The 16,228-nt window shown below is 42.4% G+C and overlaps 1 protein-coding gene across 3 annotated transcripts in view; it reads right to left on the bottom strand.

Moving 5' to 3' along the window:
* The window catches only part of TNRC6B (trinucleotide repeat containing adaptor 6B), a 217,381-nt gene that overhangs the window by 160,668 nt on the left and 40,485 nt on the right, over positions 1-16,228 (bottom strand). For all 3 annotated transcript variants that reach the window (XM_084879087.1, XM_084879089.1, XM_084879086.1), the window contains 2 exons: positions 7,342-7,415; positions 137-227 (listed from right to left, as the gene is read on the bottom strand). In XM_084879087.1, the coding sequence (XP_084735213.1) occupies positions 137-181 (45 nt within the window). In that variant the 5' untranslated portion in view covers positions 182-227; positions 7,342-7,415. Of the gene's footprint in view, positions 1-136; positions 228-7,341; positions 7,416-16,228 lie in introns of those variants that run through there.

Below are 16,228 nucleotides of genomic sequence, written 5' to 3'. Positions count from 1 at the left end.
ACCTCAATCTAAGGTTGTCTACCTTAAATCAATGTAATTTCTAAATTCACCTAAAACAAAACACCCATTCCACTCATCCCATGTCTCTGCTTTTCATTTCTACTCATATTGTTTACACCTTTAGCAATTCACTGACCTTGGAACCACTTTCTTCCGATACTTCTCCCTCATTGGTTTGCATGGGAACAGACTCTGTGCAAAACTCTGCAGAAACACACAAGTACTGCCTAAGAGAGGGAGGAAGAGAAAAACACACAAGGAATTCAGTTCAGACATTTGTTTTTTCAAAGATTAGACTAAAATTCTGTTACTGATACAGTACACTGTGAAGTACGACCTTAACCTGTGTGTGTGTGTGTGTGTATGTGTATGTACATCTGACTGTCTATACACATATAACTGAAGTAGAGAGGGAATTTTCCCTACCTTGAGGAAGGTTAGCTAGCAAAAGTTTAAGACATTGGAGTATTGAACAGTACTAGACAATTTTCTTTTTATTTGTCTTTTGGCAGAAGTGATAGTGAAAATCTTCAGTAACTCATACAGTACAAATACTAGGATGTCTACCCAAGTAAAGCATTGAATCAACTAGAGGCCCGGTGCATGAAATTCGTGTATGGGGATGTGTGTCCCTCAGCCCAGCCTGCATCTTCTCCAATCTGGGACCCCTAGGAGGATGTTTGACTGCCAGTATAGCCTGATCCTAAATTAGCAGTTGGACATCCCTCTCACAATCCAGGACTGTGGCTCCTAACTACTCACCTGCCTGTCTGTCTGATTGCCCCTAACCACTCTGCCTGCCAGCCTGATAGCCCCCTAACTGCTCTCATGCAGGCCTGATTGATGCTTAACTGCTCCCTGCTGACATGATCATCCCCTGCCGGCCCCATCGCCTCCAACTGTTTTCCCCTGCCAGCCCAATGGCCCCCAACTGCCTTCCCCATGGGTCTGAGGGGACTTGGGGACTGAGGATAGATGAGGCTGGATGCTGCAGGGACTGGGTGAGGAGGGCCTGAGGGGACTGGTGGACTCCGGCTGAATGAGGCGAGGCTGAAGAGACTGGGGAACTCTAGCTGGATGAGGCAGGGCTGAGGGGACTGGGCACTGCCATCTTGTGGCTGTGGGTGCCACCACCTTGTGAGGGTGTGATGGTCAATTAGCATATTCCCTCTTTATTAGATAGGATTGTTATGCGGCAGCCAATTGTACTGCCTGGATATTAAGCTAGGCTATTAAAACTGGCTGGGTTTCTTGCATTTATAACTTATGTTCACACTTGTGATATTTTATGACTGAAATTAAGCTGTACTCTAATGATTGATTCTACTTGTTTTATTTTAAGAAAATGTGCTTAATAAATTAAATGTCAATTTCTTTTTATAAGAGAACAGGTTATTCATAGGGCATGACAATAAAAAGTAATTTTCCTCCAAGAATACAATGAATTAGTAAAAGTTTATTAAGAGCAACTATAAGTTTATGCAACATTCAAATTAATTCATTAAATAAGTAAGTACTGAGTAATCATTACTCAAAAGTGACACAAATATCTGTATTATACATGCAGGTACAAATATTTTTAAATATTTCAAATGCTTTAAAAGGCTCATATAAAATATAAAAGCTGAAAAGATGCTTCATAGTGTACTTTCTGCGTGTGCAGAGAAATCTCTTTATGGAGGCATGTGGGAGACCAAAATATCATCTCTATTATGAATAAAGCTAAACTGGAGGATTCAGCTTGAATCTGCAGGCACGTGAACTTAACCCTGAACCCCAGAACTCTTCAGACCTGCCCGTTCGCAGGTGATTGTGAGGGGCCTGCATTGATAGGGGCAGGAGCAGAGGAGAATGGGCGCTCCCTGGGGAAGGCTGGCTTCCAAAAGGAAGAGAGAGATCACATATCTTGTTTCTCCCTCTGGACGTGCCTTCAGATAAGATCCTGTACCTCCTCTGGGGCGGTGTGTGTGGCGTGGAGAAGAGCCAGGAGGGAACCTTGGAGAGGGAAGAAGCATTCCTTTTTCCCAGCACATTCAAATGGAAATGGCACTGAGAGAGTGGGGACCTTTCTTGGTCAGCTGTGCCTATAATGCATTATCTCCGAAACACAATCTCTGTCTCAGGAAAGTAGCATTAGAACTTAAAGACATTTGGAAGTAATTTACATACCAAATCTTCCTAGATATGTTGATTGAGTTTTTCCAGTGCTATCAATTTAATTTTCATAGAAAGAGCTAATTATGTTTTTGGTCTCCCAAATGCCTTTCTCTTATCTTATTTCTCAATTGGTACAGAATTCAGCCAAGGGAAAATTAAGAGTGCTGCCTATTGGGTATCTCACAAACCCTAACACCTACTGGATGAGATCAGTCTTGATAAACAGACTGGAAGTAAAATTTGCGGAGTAATGTACATGTGGAATTCCTGAGGCTTCTGTGGGGGCCAGGACTTAGGGCCTTGGTCTTTACTGAGGGGGGCAAAGTGTTCTGACCCTGAAGAGGTTTTACATTGGGCCATTGAGCTTTTACAGTTGTACCCTAGCTTTTAATTACTGAGGCCAAATTACAGGTTTATAAACCACAGGCCACACTGTATTCTGACCTTAGTGGTGACTGTAGTTATGGCAACTCTGTCTTCAGGTAGTGGCAGTTTCTTCTTTTTTCTTTTTTTCCCCCTCTTTAAATATATTTTATTGATTTTTGTACAGAAAGGAAGGGAGAGAGATACAGAGTTGAAACATCGATGAGAGTCATCGATCAGCTGCCTTTTGCACACCCCCTACTGGGGACGTGCCCGCAACCAAGGTACATGCCCTTGACCGGAATCGAACCCGGGTCCCTTCAGTCCCCAAGCCGACACTCTATCCATTGAGCCAAACCGGTTTCGGCGGGTAGTGGCAGTTTCTATAGAGACAGGCTGCACGTACGGGCACAGAAAGCCTTAGCGAAGGCTGGAGGGCTTTGCCGGCCTCAGCAAAGAAATGAGCCACGCTCTGCCGCGGTGGCAGCACTGAAAGCTCTAGATGTCAGAGGCACAAGTGGTCTCGGCATACACTAGCCACTCTGACCTAGCAGGCAAACGCCAGCTGTGCTGGCCTCAGTAAAGGGAATAGGGCATTAGCAGGCCTGGGTAGCTTCAAAGCACAGAAGGCTGATGCCTGACCTTGAATTATGCCGACACAGCTTTCCCTCAGCAGGCATGGCTGAGACAAAGATTGTTAGACTTTAGGAAAAAAGACTTTCTTCACGCAGGCCTTTTGGATATTAATGAGAACAATTATTTGATGCATATAAGCTGCAAGGCAACTAAATTTGAAATAGCACATGAGCTGCAAAACCAGTGAGCTAGGTTTAAATTGTTTGTGCTAGGCTTCCATAGGCAATTCAAAGGGGAATTGGAAATTAAGATGTTTCTCACAATACTTCACATCAGGGAAGGAGAAAAGAGAAAGAGGGAGGAAGAACAGAGGCAGGGAGGGAGAGAGGAAGAGAGGGAAGCTGGTGACTGGGGCCGCCACTATAAACATCTACATTTTGCGAGAAGGAGGTGATATTTCAAATAGTAATCTTTAAAAGAGAAAACATGTGCATTACGGTTCCCTTCCCCTCTCCCGTAGATATGATAAAGGCACAGTTCCAGATTTAACCTCTTGCTGGCAGACTGTTCCAAATGGTGGCAGTGTCCAAATCATATATTCTGGACACTGGCATGGACTAACGGGAGCATGGTGAGGCTCAAACCAAGAGAAGCTCACCCATCCTTCCCTCTCTCCAATGCCAATGTGTCGGTGCTACAATCTTTGGCAAGACTGAGCATTGCATTCAGGGAACGTAACTTTATCTGCTCTTGGGCTGGAGGTAGGCTTACTTTTTAAATTTGGTGGTGGCAGGGACAGTGCTGAAATGATTTTGGTTAGCCTTTGAGTTCATATAATTTGTATACCATTTTGAGCCATTTTAGAATCTTCTGGGGACAAAATCTCTTGATGGTCCCAAGAGAGGTCCCAAGAGAACAGCGATTGGTAGTGGGGTGGTGTCCCCATGAAAGTAAGAGTGGGACGGTCCTGAGACTATCCCTGACCTCAGGGGGACAGACACGCCCCTGCTGACAGCCATTTACTATGTAAGAGACAAAAGCTGGTGAGTGTCAGAGGAGAAACACTTCTTCCTCACCCCTGACGCTCCCCTCCACACAGGGCAGTATCGGTCAGTTTGCTATTCCTCCTCTTATCATAGCCTTGGCTCCTGCTGTGAGCCTAGAAGAGGAAACTGTGCTTGCAGAGTCTCCCCCCCAACTTTGTCCCCCCTTCCCCTGGGGGGTACCTATTCTGCTCTGCTCCTTTCTTCCTTCTAGGAGAACAGTGCTTTCCATCCCAGACTAGTGCTGCTGGGGGAGAAAACCTGGAATTCAGTTCTCCCATGCCAACTTAGAATAAAAGTGAAATTTTGTTCTCTGCCTGTCTTACTCCTTCATCGTGTTTCCATTGTTTCAGAATGTAGACAGGAAATAGAATATTATTTAGTGGGTCCCTTTCAGTTCCAACTTGGTGGCTAAATGTGGTTGGTGCCTGTGGGGACAGTGAGCCTTCACTAAGGCAAACCTTCCACTCTCGCCACACATTCCCATCCTTCTCATATTCAGTCATTTTGTAATTCTAAAAACCCTTCCTGATTAACACCATATAACCTGCCTACTTACTGTATTTCATACACATACCTGTTTATTATTTGTCCTTTATTTAATTTGCTCCCTCTCATTTTCTTGTTGTTTTGAAACTACCCTTAATATTTTTCATGTGTTTTTTGAAAAAGTCTTGATGACATTCTTATTTGAAGGCATAGCTTATAGTTGTGTCTGAGGTTCTAGGTCAGTTTACTGTCCTTTTGACAATACGGAAGGAGAATCAGGCAATGCAGAAGTCTATGGTTAAGCGAGGGGTTCCACGTGGGAAGTGACATAGGGTCCAGTGTATCGGTGCTAACGGGGTGATGACAAAGCCGTGACAAAGTCCAGTTATGTGAACATTAACTGGCGGGGTGAACAAGTGGTGGTAAAGCTGTCAAAAATGACGTGACAACATAAGCACTTCATTTCCGCTTCAGCACATCATTTCACCTCAGAGCTGTCATCAATTTGCCATACACAGTAAGTGACAGATAGTTGTGACCTGGCACAGTGCTTCAGCACACACAGGACCCGACAAATGTTAATGACCAACTATGAGGAATGTCATACAGCATCTGTGCTAGGTCCCCTCTAAAAGTTGGCAAATACGCTAATATTTTCAAAGCCTTCCAGGATCCAGCCTTCACCTGTCTCTCCAGTGTCACTAGCCAGGCCTTTTGTTCCTTTTGTTCCAACCACACTGAGCTACTTATAGATTCACAAATATGCCAGACTGTGTCAGGAGTCCATGGCTTTATTCATATTATTCCCTGTGCCCCTTCCTCCCCTGATAGTCCTCATTAAGACACAGCTCTTAGAAAGGTAGAACTGCTGATTTCTCCTTCAGTGTCCCCAGCGGATCTTATTTGAACTGTTATAGGATCTGCAACTTTATTGGATTTATTTGCTTGCATATATGCCTTTCCTATTAGACTGTTGACCTTTTAGTACCAGACACTATATCTCATTACACTCTATACTCACAGTTTATTTAAAACTATGTAGCTGTATTTAATGGGAATTCAATAAATCTCCATGTAGGAATGACTAGATTAATCAACTAAAGTCCTTTTCACTTAAACTGCTATAGATAGCAATTCAATAAATATTTACTGAGTCCCAACCACATGCCAGATGGTGCTAGGCTAATGTGGCCTAGTACAATAAGCACTGGTTTTGAACGGGCAAAATCATTACTCTTTGACACTTGGTAGCTGTGTAATCTTGCGCAAGTTACTTACCTTTTTAATTTTCATTATTTTTACCCATAAAACTGTTCAGGAGGTGGTGTTATAAGATTAAATTAAATAATTCTAATATATAAAAAGCCAGGGGCCATCACAACAGAAACAACCAGATGGAAGATCTAACAGCAGGCTGCATGGGGCGACAAGGCCGGCAGGGGGGTCAGCTGGGGGTGACCAGGCTGGCGGGGGTTGGGGGGAGGGCAGTGAGGGGCAACCTCACTGGCAGGAGGGGCAGTAAGGGGTGACCAGGCCAGCAGGGGGGAAGAGGGAGGAGGGCAGTTAGGGGTGATCAGGCCAGCAGGCAGAAGTGGTAAGGGAGTGATCAGGCTGGCAGGGGTCACAGTTAGGGGCAATCAGGCCGGCAGGCAGAGGCAGTTTAGGGGTGATCAGGCGGGCAGGCAGGTAAGCAGTTAGGAGCCAGTGGTCCTGGATTGTGAGAGGGATGTTCGACTGCCGGTTTTTAGGCCTGATCCCAGGCCTAAAAACCCACAGTCAGACATCCCCCAGGGGGTCCCAGATTGAAGAGGTTGCAGGCTGGGCTGAGGCCCCCCCCGCCCCCCCATGCACAAATTTCATGCACCGGGCCTCTAATATATGTATAACACTGAACAAGGTGTCTAGGAGCAGACAACAGGCACAGAAGAACAGTTCCTCTCCAAGAAGTTTCAAAGGGTTTATGGACTAGTAAAGGAGACAAAATACTAATAAACAACTCTAATGTAAAGTAATGAATGCTTTGTTACTATAATAATGACAGATGCTCCTAGAACACAGATGAAAAAGAAAATCGCCAAGAGAATCTAGAAGGGGACAATAGAAAATATACAAGAAGGAAGAGTGTAGTTGCATTTTTCTCCCCTCTTCCAAACTCTAAGCAAAGAGCAAAGTATCAATCAAGGCACAAAGCTGTGAGAAAGAACTATCTGGGAAATAGGAAAAGGCTTACGGATAGGGGTTCAGTAAGAAAGAAGCCAGAAATGTTGGTTGCAATTAGGTTTTGAAAGGATGAAATCTGTAGCAACTGGGAGCCATGAGAGCTGTTTAAGCAAAGGACTGACATGAGTGAATCTCTCATTTAGAAAGCTGACGCGGGCAGTAATGTGGACTACAAACTGCAGCAGGGACAGACTAGCAGAGAAGCTAGGAATACACTCACATAAAACTGTGGAATTGCTAAATCCTAATGACAAATTACAGCTTCATAAAACGACGAGACACCAAATATCAGTATCAACCTAAATACAAATGCTTTTTAAGGGGACCTACCAATGTAGAAATACAAAGGGCTGATGTGATGAACACTCTAAATACCCTTCCGTGAGAACTCTGGAAATAAGTAATGACATCAACATGTACTTCTATTCTTATTAAGACGAAGACTTTCCCATTCAATGCTGATACTGGGTAAAAAGAAATTTTAAAAACTTACCTTTGACAGTATCCTGGGGCAACACACGCCCGTGAAGATGAATCTAGACTACATTCAGTGCAAAAACCAAAACCCTGAAAAGAGAGAAAAATCACAGTAAGCCACACACTCGTAGCAAGATGCCATAGCAAATGGCGGAACACAAGTTCAGAATTCAGGCAGCCCAGTACGCATTCAGGCTTCTCCAACAATTCCTTAGTGATTTCTTCCTAGTATTTCAATTGTCCTTTTGTTCTTTTATTTTTCTCTTTCATGGATGCCATGTTTAGACCAAGTAAATGGCCTTTGAGGCTTCCTCCATGTGCATAGGAGCTCACTTTTTGAATAGTAAGAATTAAATATCACAGGGGAGGAGGGACATCAGGATTTTAGAGATTCTTAGGGCATGGCCAAGAAGAGGTTGGGAACCACTTATCTACCAGCTAATAGCCTAACCGCTCAAGCCTCAGCTTCCTCATTCAACACTGGAAACAGTAACAGCATCTTTCTCAGAGGGTTCTTTGGAAGTTTAAATAAAATATGTGAACACTTAGTACAAAGCAGCACCAACCACATGCTCAATACTAGTAAAGCCAAGTGGTTATTAAGAATATGAACTGAAATATGAATGCTTGCTGAAGAAACATTAAAACCTACATTAGACTTTTATTATTTATTTTACCCTCGTGTCCTACCAGAAAAATAGCAAATTGCCTTTTCAACTTCTCCATTTCATGTGAGGATGTCTCATAATCGCTTTAGATTTAATATTGCATCCCAAATTTCCCTCTTCATCCCTTCCCAGACCTCTTTCTCCATATCTCCCCTGTCTCAAACAGGGGCGCCATCCTCCACCTAGCTGCTGGTCAGAACCTCAGATTCATCTTGGATTTCCCACTCTAGCCCAGTCCTCTCACAGCCATCAGCAAGTCCTGTCATTTGTGCTTCCACAATATGCATCTCGGATCTACCCACAATTCTTCATTTGCGTTGCCATCATCACTTCTCACTTGTGAGCCTATTCTTGCTCCTCCCCAATCCATTCCCAAGTAATGGCTGGAATGGCCTCTTAAAAATCAAATCAGATCATAGCAAGATGCTAATAAATGCTGTGAAATGTTTTTTCATTTCAAGATGAAATGTCTCTTAATATATATGAAATACATATTTATATATCTGTGAATATTCAAATACATCAAAATATATGAAATGACAGTCATTTATTAATTGATACTTAGAGACCCCAAGCCTGTCACTTCATGTTATAACGGCAAAAACGAACATCAGGAGGATATTCTGTTCGAGGTTGGACCTCTGTGTGTGTACAGGTGGGCAAAACAATGCCAGACAAAACTGGCAGAAATGTATCCGCCATTAGCGCCCACACTGTGCCAGAAAGCTTGTCGCTGTTTGGAAATTGGCCCCTTAGTTTCACAATCAATGTTTCTGTCCAAGGAAGTGCATCCCATTCCCCAGGGCTACAGACTGTAAATGACAGCTTCAGTCCCACCTTATGTCACAGTGTTTGAGGTGGGACTTCAGCGAGACTTGCAAACATCTGCTGCCCCCTTATCTGCCATCACCTCTATGTCACTTTGTTTTTTTAGTATTTGAATAAACAAAACTTAGACGGAATTGTGCTATGTAATGAGTATTAGTAATACTTTAATTACTATCCCTATCCTCCTACTATACACTGTCCCAGCAATCTCTAAAAAGAAAATTTGATCTCTGAATATATCACTGCCAAAATTCACTCAAAGAGTTACACATTACTTTTGGGGTAAAATTCAAGCTCTCTCTTAGCTGCATCATCACTTCACACTCTGTTCACATGGACTGCTATTGGTTTCCTTGCCCACATGACTTCCTGGCACTGATGTCTCTGAGGACCCTTTGCCTAATTCCCTTCCACTCCTCTCTTGAGATCTGCCTCGGGTATTGTTTTGAAGTTTACCCTCCCTGGCTCCACTAAGTGTTCCTCCTCTGAGGTATACCATGTAATATTGGTAATATCCATGGGTCTATTTCCTTCACTCAAGACAACAAGATATCTGTCTCACACATCTTTGAATTTGGTATCAGGTAGCAGTTTAATAAACATAAACTGAACTGAATCCTGACATGATCCCTATACCCCAGTGCTTCAACACAGATGCTCCCCATTAAATAAAAGGCACTGGGGGACATGGAAGAAGCCAGCTGCCACTTCCAAGATGGATCTGGCCCTCACGGAGAATGGGAGCTATGCAGTTATGTGTGACCCTCAGTACCTCAGAGACAGACTGGATTCTTTAATTCAGCGTTTTTCAACCGCTGTTCCGCGGCACACTAGTGTGCCGCGAGATGTTGCCTGGTGTGCCGTAGGTGCAGACAAGACAAGAATTTTATAATTTTTCACTATTTTGTTTACTTAATATTTTATAATAAAGTAATTATAAAATACTTTCTTTGTGTTTATTTGATTCCTATTCAAGAGAATTACTTTATATATAGTCAATGTAGGCACAGAGTTAAATTTTTTAACATTTTCTAATGGTGGTGTGCCTCGTGATTTTTTTCATGAAACAAGTGTGCCTTTGCCCAAAAAAGGTTGAAAAACACTGCTTTAATTTACTGTCACTACAAATCATTAAGATGACAACTCTAATTTTCGGGTCTCTATTCTGATTAGTTTCTGCCCAGGCTAAACAGGACTGCTTCTCTAGACTTACCAGTAGTCTAAACGCTGTACCAACTTCATAAAGTAGCTCATTATTACATATCTTGTTAACAGACAAGCTTAGGACACGGTGGCCAGCTCAGCCCTTTGCCTGCTTGGCAGCTGGTCCCGGACTCTGTCATCCAGTGAGAGAAAAGGAGTGAAAGCAGTGGAGAGGCAGGCAAGGGAGACTGGGCAGTGTTCCAGCTTCATTACTCTCCACAGGGCTGTGAGCCTCTGTATCAGATGGATTCATACTCAAGATAAACATAAAGTTTAATTCTAAAATCAACATTTGAAATGATCTAGTTGAAGTTTTATCTACAGTCCTACTTTCCTTCTAAGGTATGAGCAAATTCCTTCAAAATATCAGTTTGAAATGTTCAGAACTACCGTGTTTCCCCGAAAATAAGACATCCTCTGAAAATAAGACCTACTTACAGGTTTCCTTCTGAGTGACATATAAGGCATCCCCCAGAAAATAAGGCCCGCCCTAGGCTAAACATGAGAGATTTGGTCCACTGATTCTGAAAGAAATGGAGTCACAAGAAATTCACCAGGAAATTCAGGAATTGGATTGTTATGATGATCTTCCAGAAGATGATGACATGATTGTCATTGAATAAATGAGTAAATTCCTGATACTGTAGGATTCACAGTTTGTCTGGTTTGTGTTGACAACTACCGTACTACTGTACCGTATACAGGTAATAAATTTCCTTTATTTTCATTTAACAATAAATGTGTACAGTATTCTTCTTCATGGAAAAATAAGACATCCCCTGAAAATAAGATCTAGCGCATTTTTGGAAGCAAAAATTAATATAAGACACTTTCTTATTTTCGGGGAAACAGGGTATATACTGTAATCCTACTATCTGATCATATACAGCCGCAGCAGTCAACTATGTGAACCACTCCAGTTTTCTCTCTTCTCTTGCAGAATAACCAGGCTGGCCTTGGGATTTTCACAGGGGTTGGGAAGGTTCAGAGGATCCTGGACTAAATCAACCCCTGGGACCAGCTAACCTGCAAGTAGATTTCAAGAGTTCCTCCACAGCCAAGCCCCTAACTAAACCCACAGAATGTAATTAAAACTGCATCTTTCCATGGAAATAAGGCAAGTTTAAAAATACATATTCAAAAACTATAGTTATTAATATCACTTCTGATATGGTAGGGTTTCATTTTTAAACTTGATTATATAGCATAATTCTTTTAAATTCAATTTTGATTCTTATATAAAAAAAATCAAATAACATAAGGCTGTCTTCTCTCCCCCAACCTCAGTGTTCCCAAGACTCACCACTATTTATCTGTTTGGGCATCACTTGGGGTTGCAGACTATTAAGAATATGCTATAAACTTTTCATTGAGTCACTAATAACACTGAAAACCCAGACTGCCTATGTCACTGGCAACTGGCCTAACTTCAAGCATGACGTCAGGAAAAGATGTCTTAAGTGAAGCAGCAGATGTGAGGGAGGAACAAAACCCCAGCAAGGAGGCTGGGGCGGGGGGGTGTTCCCAGGAGACAAGCATGGACCAGGAGGACACCCCAACTCCAGCTCGGTAAGCAGCATTCCCAGCTCAGGTGGGCAAGGAGCCTAGTTACTTAAGTAACACAAATACAGTAACAATAACAAACGCCTGAGGGAGCATTGCTATAGGCTCGTGGTCAGCAAACTGCGGCTCGAGAGCCACATACGGCTCTTTGGCCCCTTCAGTGTGGCTCTTCCACAAAATACCACGGTCTGGGCGAGTCTGTTTTGAAGTGGCATTAGAAGAAGTTTAAGTTTAAAAAATTTGGCTCTCAAAAGAAATTTCAGTCGTTGTCCTGTTGATATCTGGCTCTGTGGGCTAATGAGTTTGCCCACCACTGCTATAGGCAAATGGGTTTATTCAGCCACCATACACAAGTGACTATTGTTCCGTGATCTCTGCAGTTTCCGGTCACTTCTACTTCAGTTTGACACTTTGGAAATCCTATAAAAATGTTCAAGTCTGCCCATTCCTAAAACCAGCACTTTAATCTGTAACCTCCTCGAGCTTTTGTCCTCCCTCCCCTCTTTCCTCTCCCAGTCAAGCTTTTATAAAAAGAAAATTTTATTTGTGGTCTCAATGTCCTTCTCTCTTTCATTCACTTATTAATCATTGCAATTTGATTTCTTTCTCTATCAGTCCCAGTTGCCAAATACAATGAATATTATTCATTGGCTTTGCTTTAACTTGGGCATTTAAACATCAGAAAGACCTGAAACTCTTTTGGAAGCTCCTTTCCTATCTGGCAATTAAGGATAATGCAGATAGATCCAGCCACTGGGCCAGGGGCACCTTCTTTTAGTTCCTGGTCCCGTGGCTGTGTCTGAGTTCTCCTGCCTCCCTGGATTCGCAGCCAGCTCAAGGCCTTTGTCAATACTGTTGGTTTTCAGATTCCCATCTGGGGCAGGCTGGGGCTGGGTAAGGAGCTGCTGCTTCTGTATGTGGGAGTTGGGGGACAGGGATTGTGGTCAGAGAACCAAACTCAACTCATCGCTTCAAAGATTGAGCCTAGTTGGATGCCCAAACTGACATGGAACATGTTTAGCCCCTTTACCACACAGAAGGGGTGAAATTCATTGTTTTGCACCTCTTAGACCATTTCATACCCATTTCTTTTGATGCATGTCCTTTCTCTACCTGTCCTTTCATTACTGGTATGTTCCTCAGGAGTTCATCCTATCCTTTTCCTTTTTTTTATTTTTTTATTGATTAAAGTTTTACATATGTGTCCTTATCTCCCCATTGTCCTCCCCCCACCCCCTTGCTCATGCCTTCACCCCCTCTAGTGTTTATGTCCATTGGTTATACTTATATGCATGCATACAAGTCCTTTGGTTGGTCTCTCCCCCTACCCCCTGCCCTGCCCCCTCTTGCCTTTCCTCTGAAGTTTGATGGTCAGATCGATGCTTCTCTGTCTCTGGATCTGTCATCCTTTCCTTTCTCTATTTTATGTACATGTCCTTATCCTCTCCCAGAGATTTAACTACTACTTGTATCTTGATGACTCCCGAGTCTCTCCCCAATGTTGATCTTTGTTACAATCTTCAAAGACATCTTACAACTAGCTCATAAATCTTCTTTGCCTTATGTTCTCTGGGTCCCTAAAATAGTGGTCAGCAAACTGTCGTTTGTGAGCCACATGCTGCTCCTTGGCCCCTTGAATGTGGCTCTTCCACAAAATACCACGTGTAGGCACGCACATACAGTGCGACTGAAACTTCGTGGCCCATGCGCAAAAGTCGGTTTTCGGCTCTCAAAAGAAATTTCAATCGCTATACTGTTGATATTTGGCTCTGTTGACTAATGAGTTTGCCAAGCACTGCCCTAAAACATAACTTAAGTAAAATAATCCTCTCCTTCAGCCTCACTTGGAAATACTATCATCCCACCTAAAGAAAAAATCTGGGACCTCGTTAGCATCTTCCACCAAACATACATTACTTCAGGATACACTTTCTTCCCTATTCCTACTGCCTTAGTCCTGGCACAGTTTCTCACCCTATTTATTCCAAATGTTTTTTTAATTGATTTTCTTACCCTCAAGACCCAGCCCACCTCCACTGCCATTAGAATTACTTTTATAAAGTGCAAACCCACATTGCTTTTGCAATATCTCTCATCCATCTTCAAGATAAAATCTAATTTCCAATGCATGATATTGTCACAAGGCCTGGTACCTGTTCACCTCCCAGCTTCAACTCACAAAACCACATTGCTTTAAGCACCCCATGGTTTCATGTGCCTGAAACTGTGTATATGCTGTTTTCACTTGGAACTGCCTTCCCTCTCACAGGGCAAATTTCTTTTCAGCCTTCAAGATGCAGGCTTAGCGAAACCTTTTCTATGACGTCTTTCTTGATTCCTCTCTCTTGCTATAGGTGATATGGATGGATCTTTCCGCTGAGTTAGCGACTGAACTTTGTATTTATGTCCACTAGGCTTGTGTATGCTGTTTATACTACGAGGTTTGCTGAACACACGATCTAAGTCTGATTTATCACTGCATGACCATCATTTAAAGCAATACTAGTACAAAGGACATCCCAATAAATTCTTATGGAATAAACACAGTTACTTTGCAGGGGAAAAACAAAGTCAACTCAATATAGTAGTAATATTCTAAAAAGATTCCTCTTAGATAAAAAAAAAAAAAAAATTCTTAGTTTACTCAAATAAGGATGCTGCTTCTGTTACAATAGTTTATCCAGGGCCATAGTACAAATTTCATTTCATTCATTCAGCAAATGAGCCACCTGCCAGGTATCATGCTCGGTTCTAGGAACACCATGGTGAAATAATGCTTGATTCTCAAGGCAATATGCTACCTGTATGGGACCCTCAGGCTTCCGGGGAGAAGCTCTGAAGGAAACTTTGGGATTAACAGCAGGACCTTGACATAAAACTGTTAAATTCATTCTTAAATATTTTAAGCCAGAGAGTGTTGATAAACACACACACACACACACAACTTAATCTGCAGCAAGGATGAAGGAAAAGGCATGTGCCTCACCTTCAGCTACTAAGCTACTATTTTAGTTTGGTCAGTTAACTAATGCCCTCTAGCTTAGTATAAGATAACTTGCCAGTTCCTTAACAGAAAGGGCTTAGGAAAATAAGGCTAATTTCTGAAGACCCACACGCAGCTGAAGGTGGGGGCAGGGAGTGACAGTTGCCTGCTACAAGAACAGTAAAGATGGCCGGCTACTGAAACAGCATATTCAACTCAACCGGCTTTGCTGAATGCTTACTAAGTGCCCAGCACGATGCTCGGTGTTTTCAGAGCAAGGGCCTATGCTCAGGTTTTATAGCAATTGTTGGTCACATAAAAATTAAACAGATCAACTAACATACTCAGCTTTTATAGCCAATTTATTGACAATTTATGATTTTTAAAAAGGCTTTAATCTTTTCCCATATGTATGTTGATTTTATGTAGCGTTGCTGTTTTTAATCAAGTAGCTATTTCTATTAAGGTTGTTTAAAAAATTGTAAAGGCATATTGGTTCTTCAATAAACCAGTGAGTTTGGGAAATTTTAATATTGATATCAAAGATAATAATCATCGTCATCATTACCAACTGTTCATGCTGTGCACAGCAGTATGTATCATGGACTGCCCTCGCCGGTTTGGTTCAGTGGATAGAGCATCGGCCTGCGGACTCAAAGGCCTCAGGTTCGATACCGGTCAGGGGCATGTACCTTGGTTGAGGGTCCATACCCAGTGCGGGGTGTGCAAGAGGCTGCTTGTTTCTAACTCTCTATCCCTCTCCCTCTCTGTAAAAAAAAAAATCAATAAAATGTATTTTTAGAAAAATAAATAAAAACAGTATCATGGATGTCTTCAAAAGCTCTCATTTACGATACCCCTGTCCTCAGAAGCCTTACACTCTTACTAAGAAGAAGAAAACTAGCACAGGAAGCAATTCCACAAAAACTAAGCGCTAAACTGTGTGGCACAGAAGTTTCGGGAATGCAGTTAAAACAATGGGCTAGAGCTAGGGGTGTCGAACTCAATCAGAGAAGGGGCCAAAATCTAAAATCCAGCCTAAATCGCGGGCCAAATGGTTTACTGAACAGGCATAAACTGACAATGTCATAAACTGACAGCGGAGTGCAGTGATGACAGCGCGGTGAGGACCACATTGCAAGGCCTGGCGGGCTGGATTTGGCCCGCGGGCCTGTGTTTGACACATGTGGCGCTAGACAATCTTTGCAGCCCTCATGGAAACTAGGATTTCATCTGGAATTGACGGGATTTAAAGCAGTAATTCTCAAACTTTTTGGCCTCAGGCTCTCTTTAGATTCTTAAAAATTATTAAGGACCCTAAAGAGCTTTCGTTTATTTGGGTCATAACTGTCAATATTTACCATATTAAAAAGTAAACTATGAAAAATTTAAAATATTTATTCCTAAGTATTCATTTAAAAAAACAGCCCTGGCCAGTTTGGCTCAGTGGATAGAGCCTCGGCCTACAGACTGAAGGATCCCAGGTTCGATTCCAGTCAAGGGCACATGCCCAGATTATGAGGTAGATCCCTGGTGGGGAGTGTGCAGGAGGCAGCAGATCAATGATTCTCTCTCATTGATGTTTCTGTCTCTCTCTCCCTCTCCCTTCCTCTCTGCAATCAATAAAAATATAAAATTAAAAATATTTTAAAAGATAA

The sequence above is a fragment of the Pipistrellus hanaki genome (assembly GCF_964339955.1).
Source record: "Pipistrellus hanaki genome assembly, chromosome: 3".
In the NCBI taxonomy this organism is placed as follows: domain Eukaryota; kingdom Metazoa; phylum Chordata; class Mammalia; order Chiroptera; family Vespertilionidae; genus Pipistrellus; species Pipistrellus hanaki.
The sequence above is the reverse complement of the archived record's forward strand: the minus strand, read 5'-3'. Positions and strand labels throughout refer to the sequence as shown.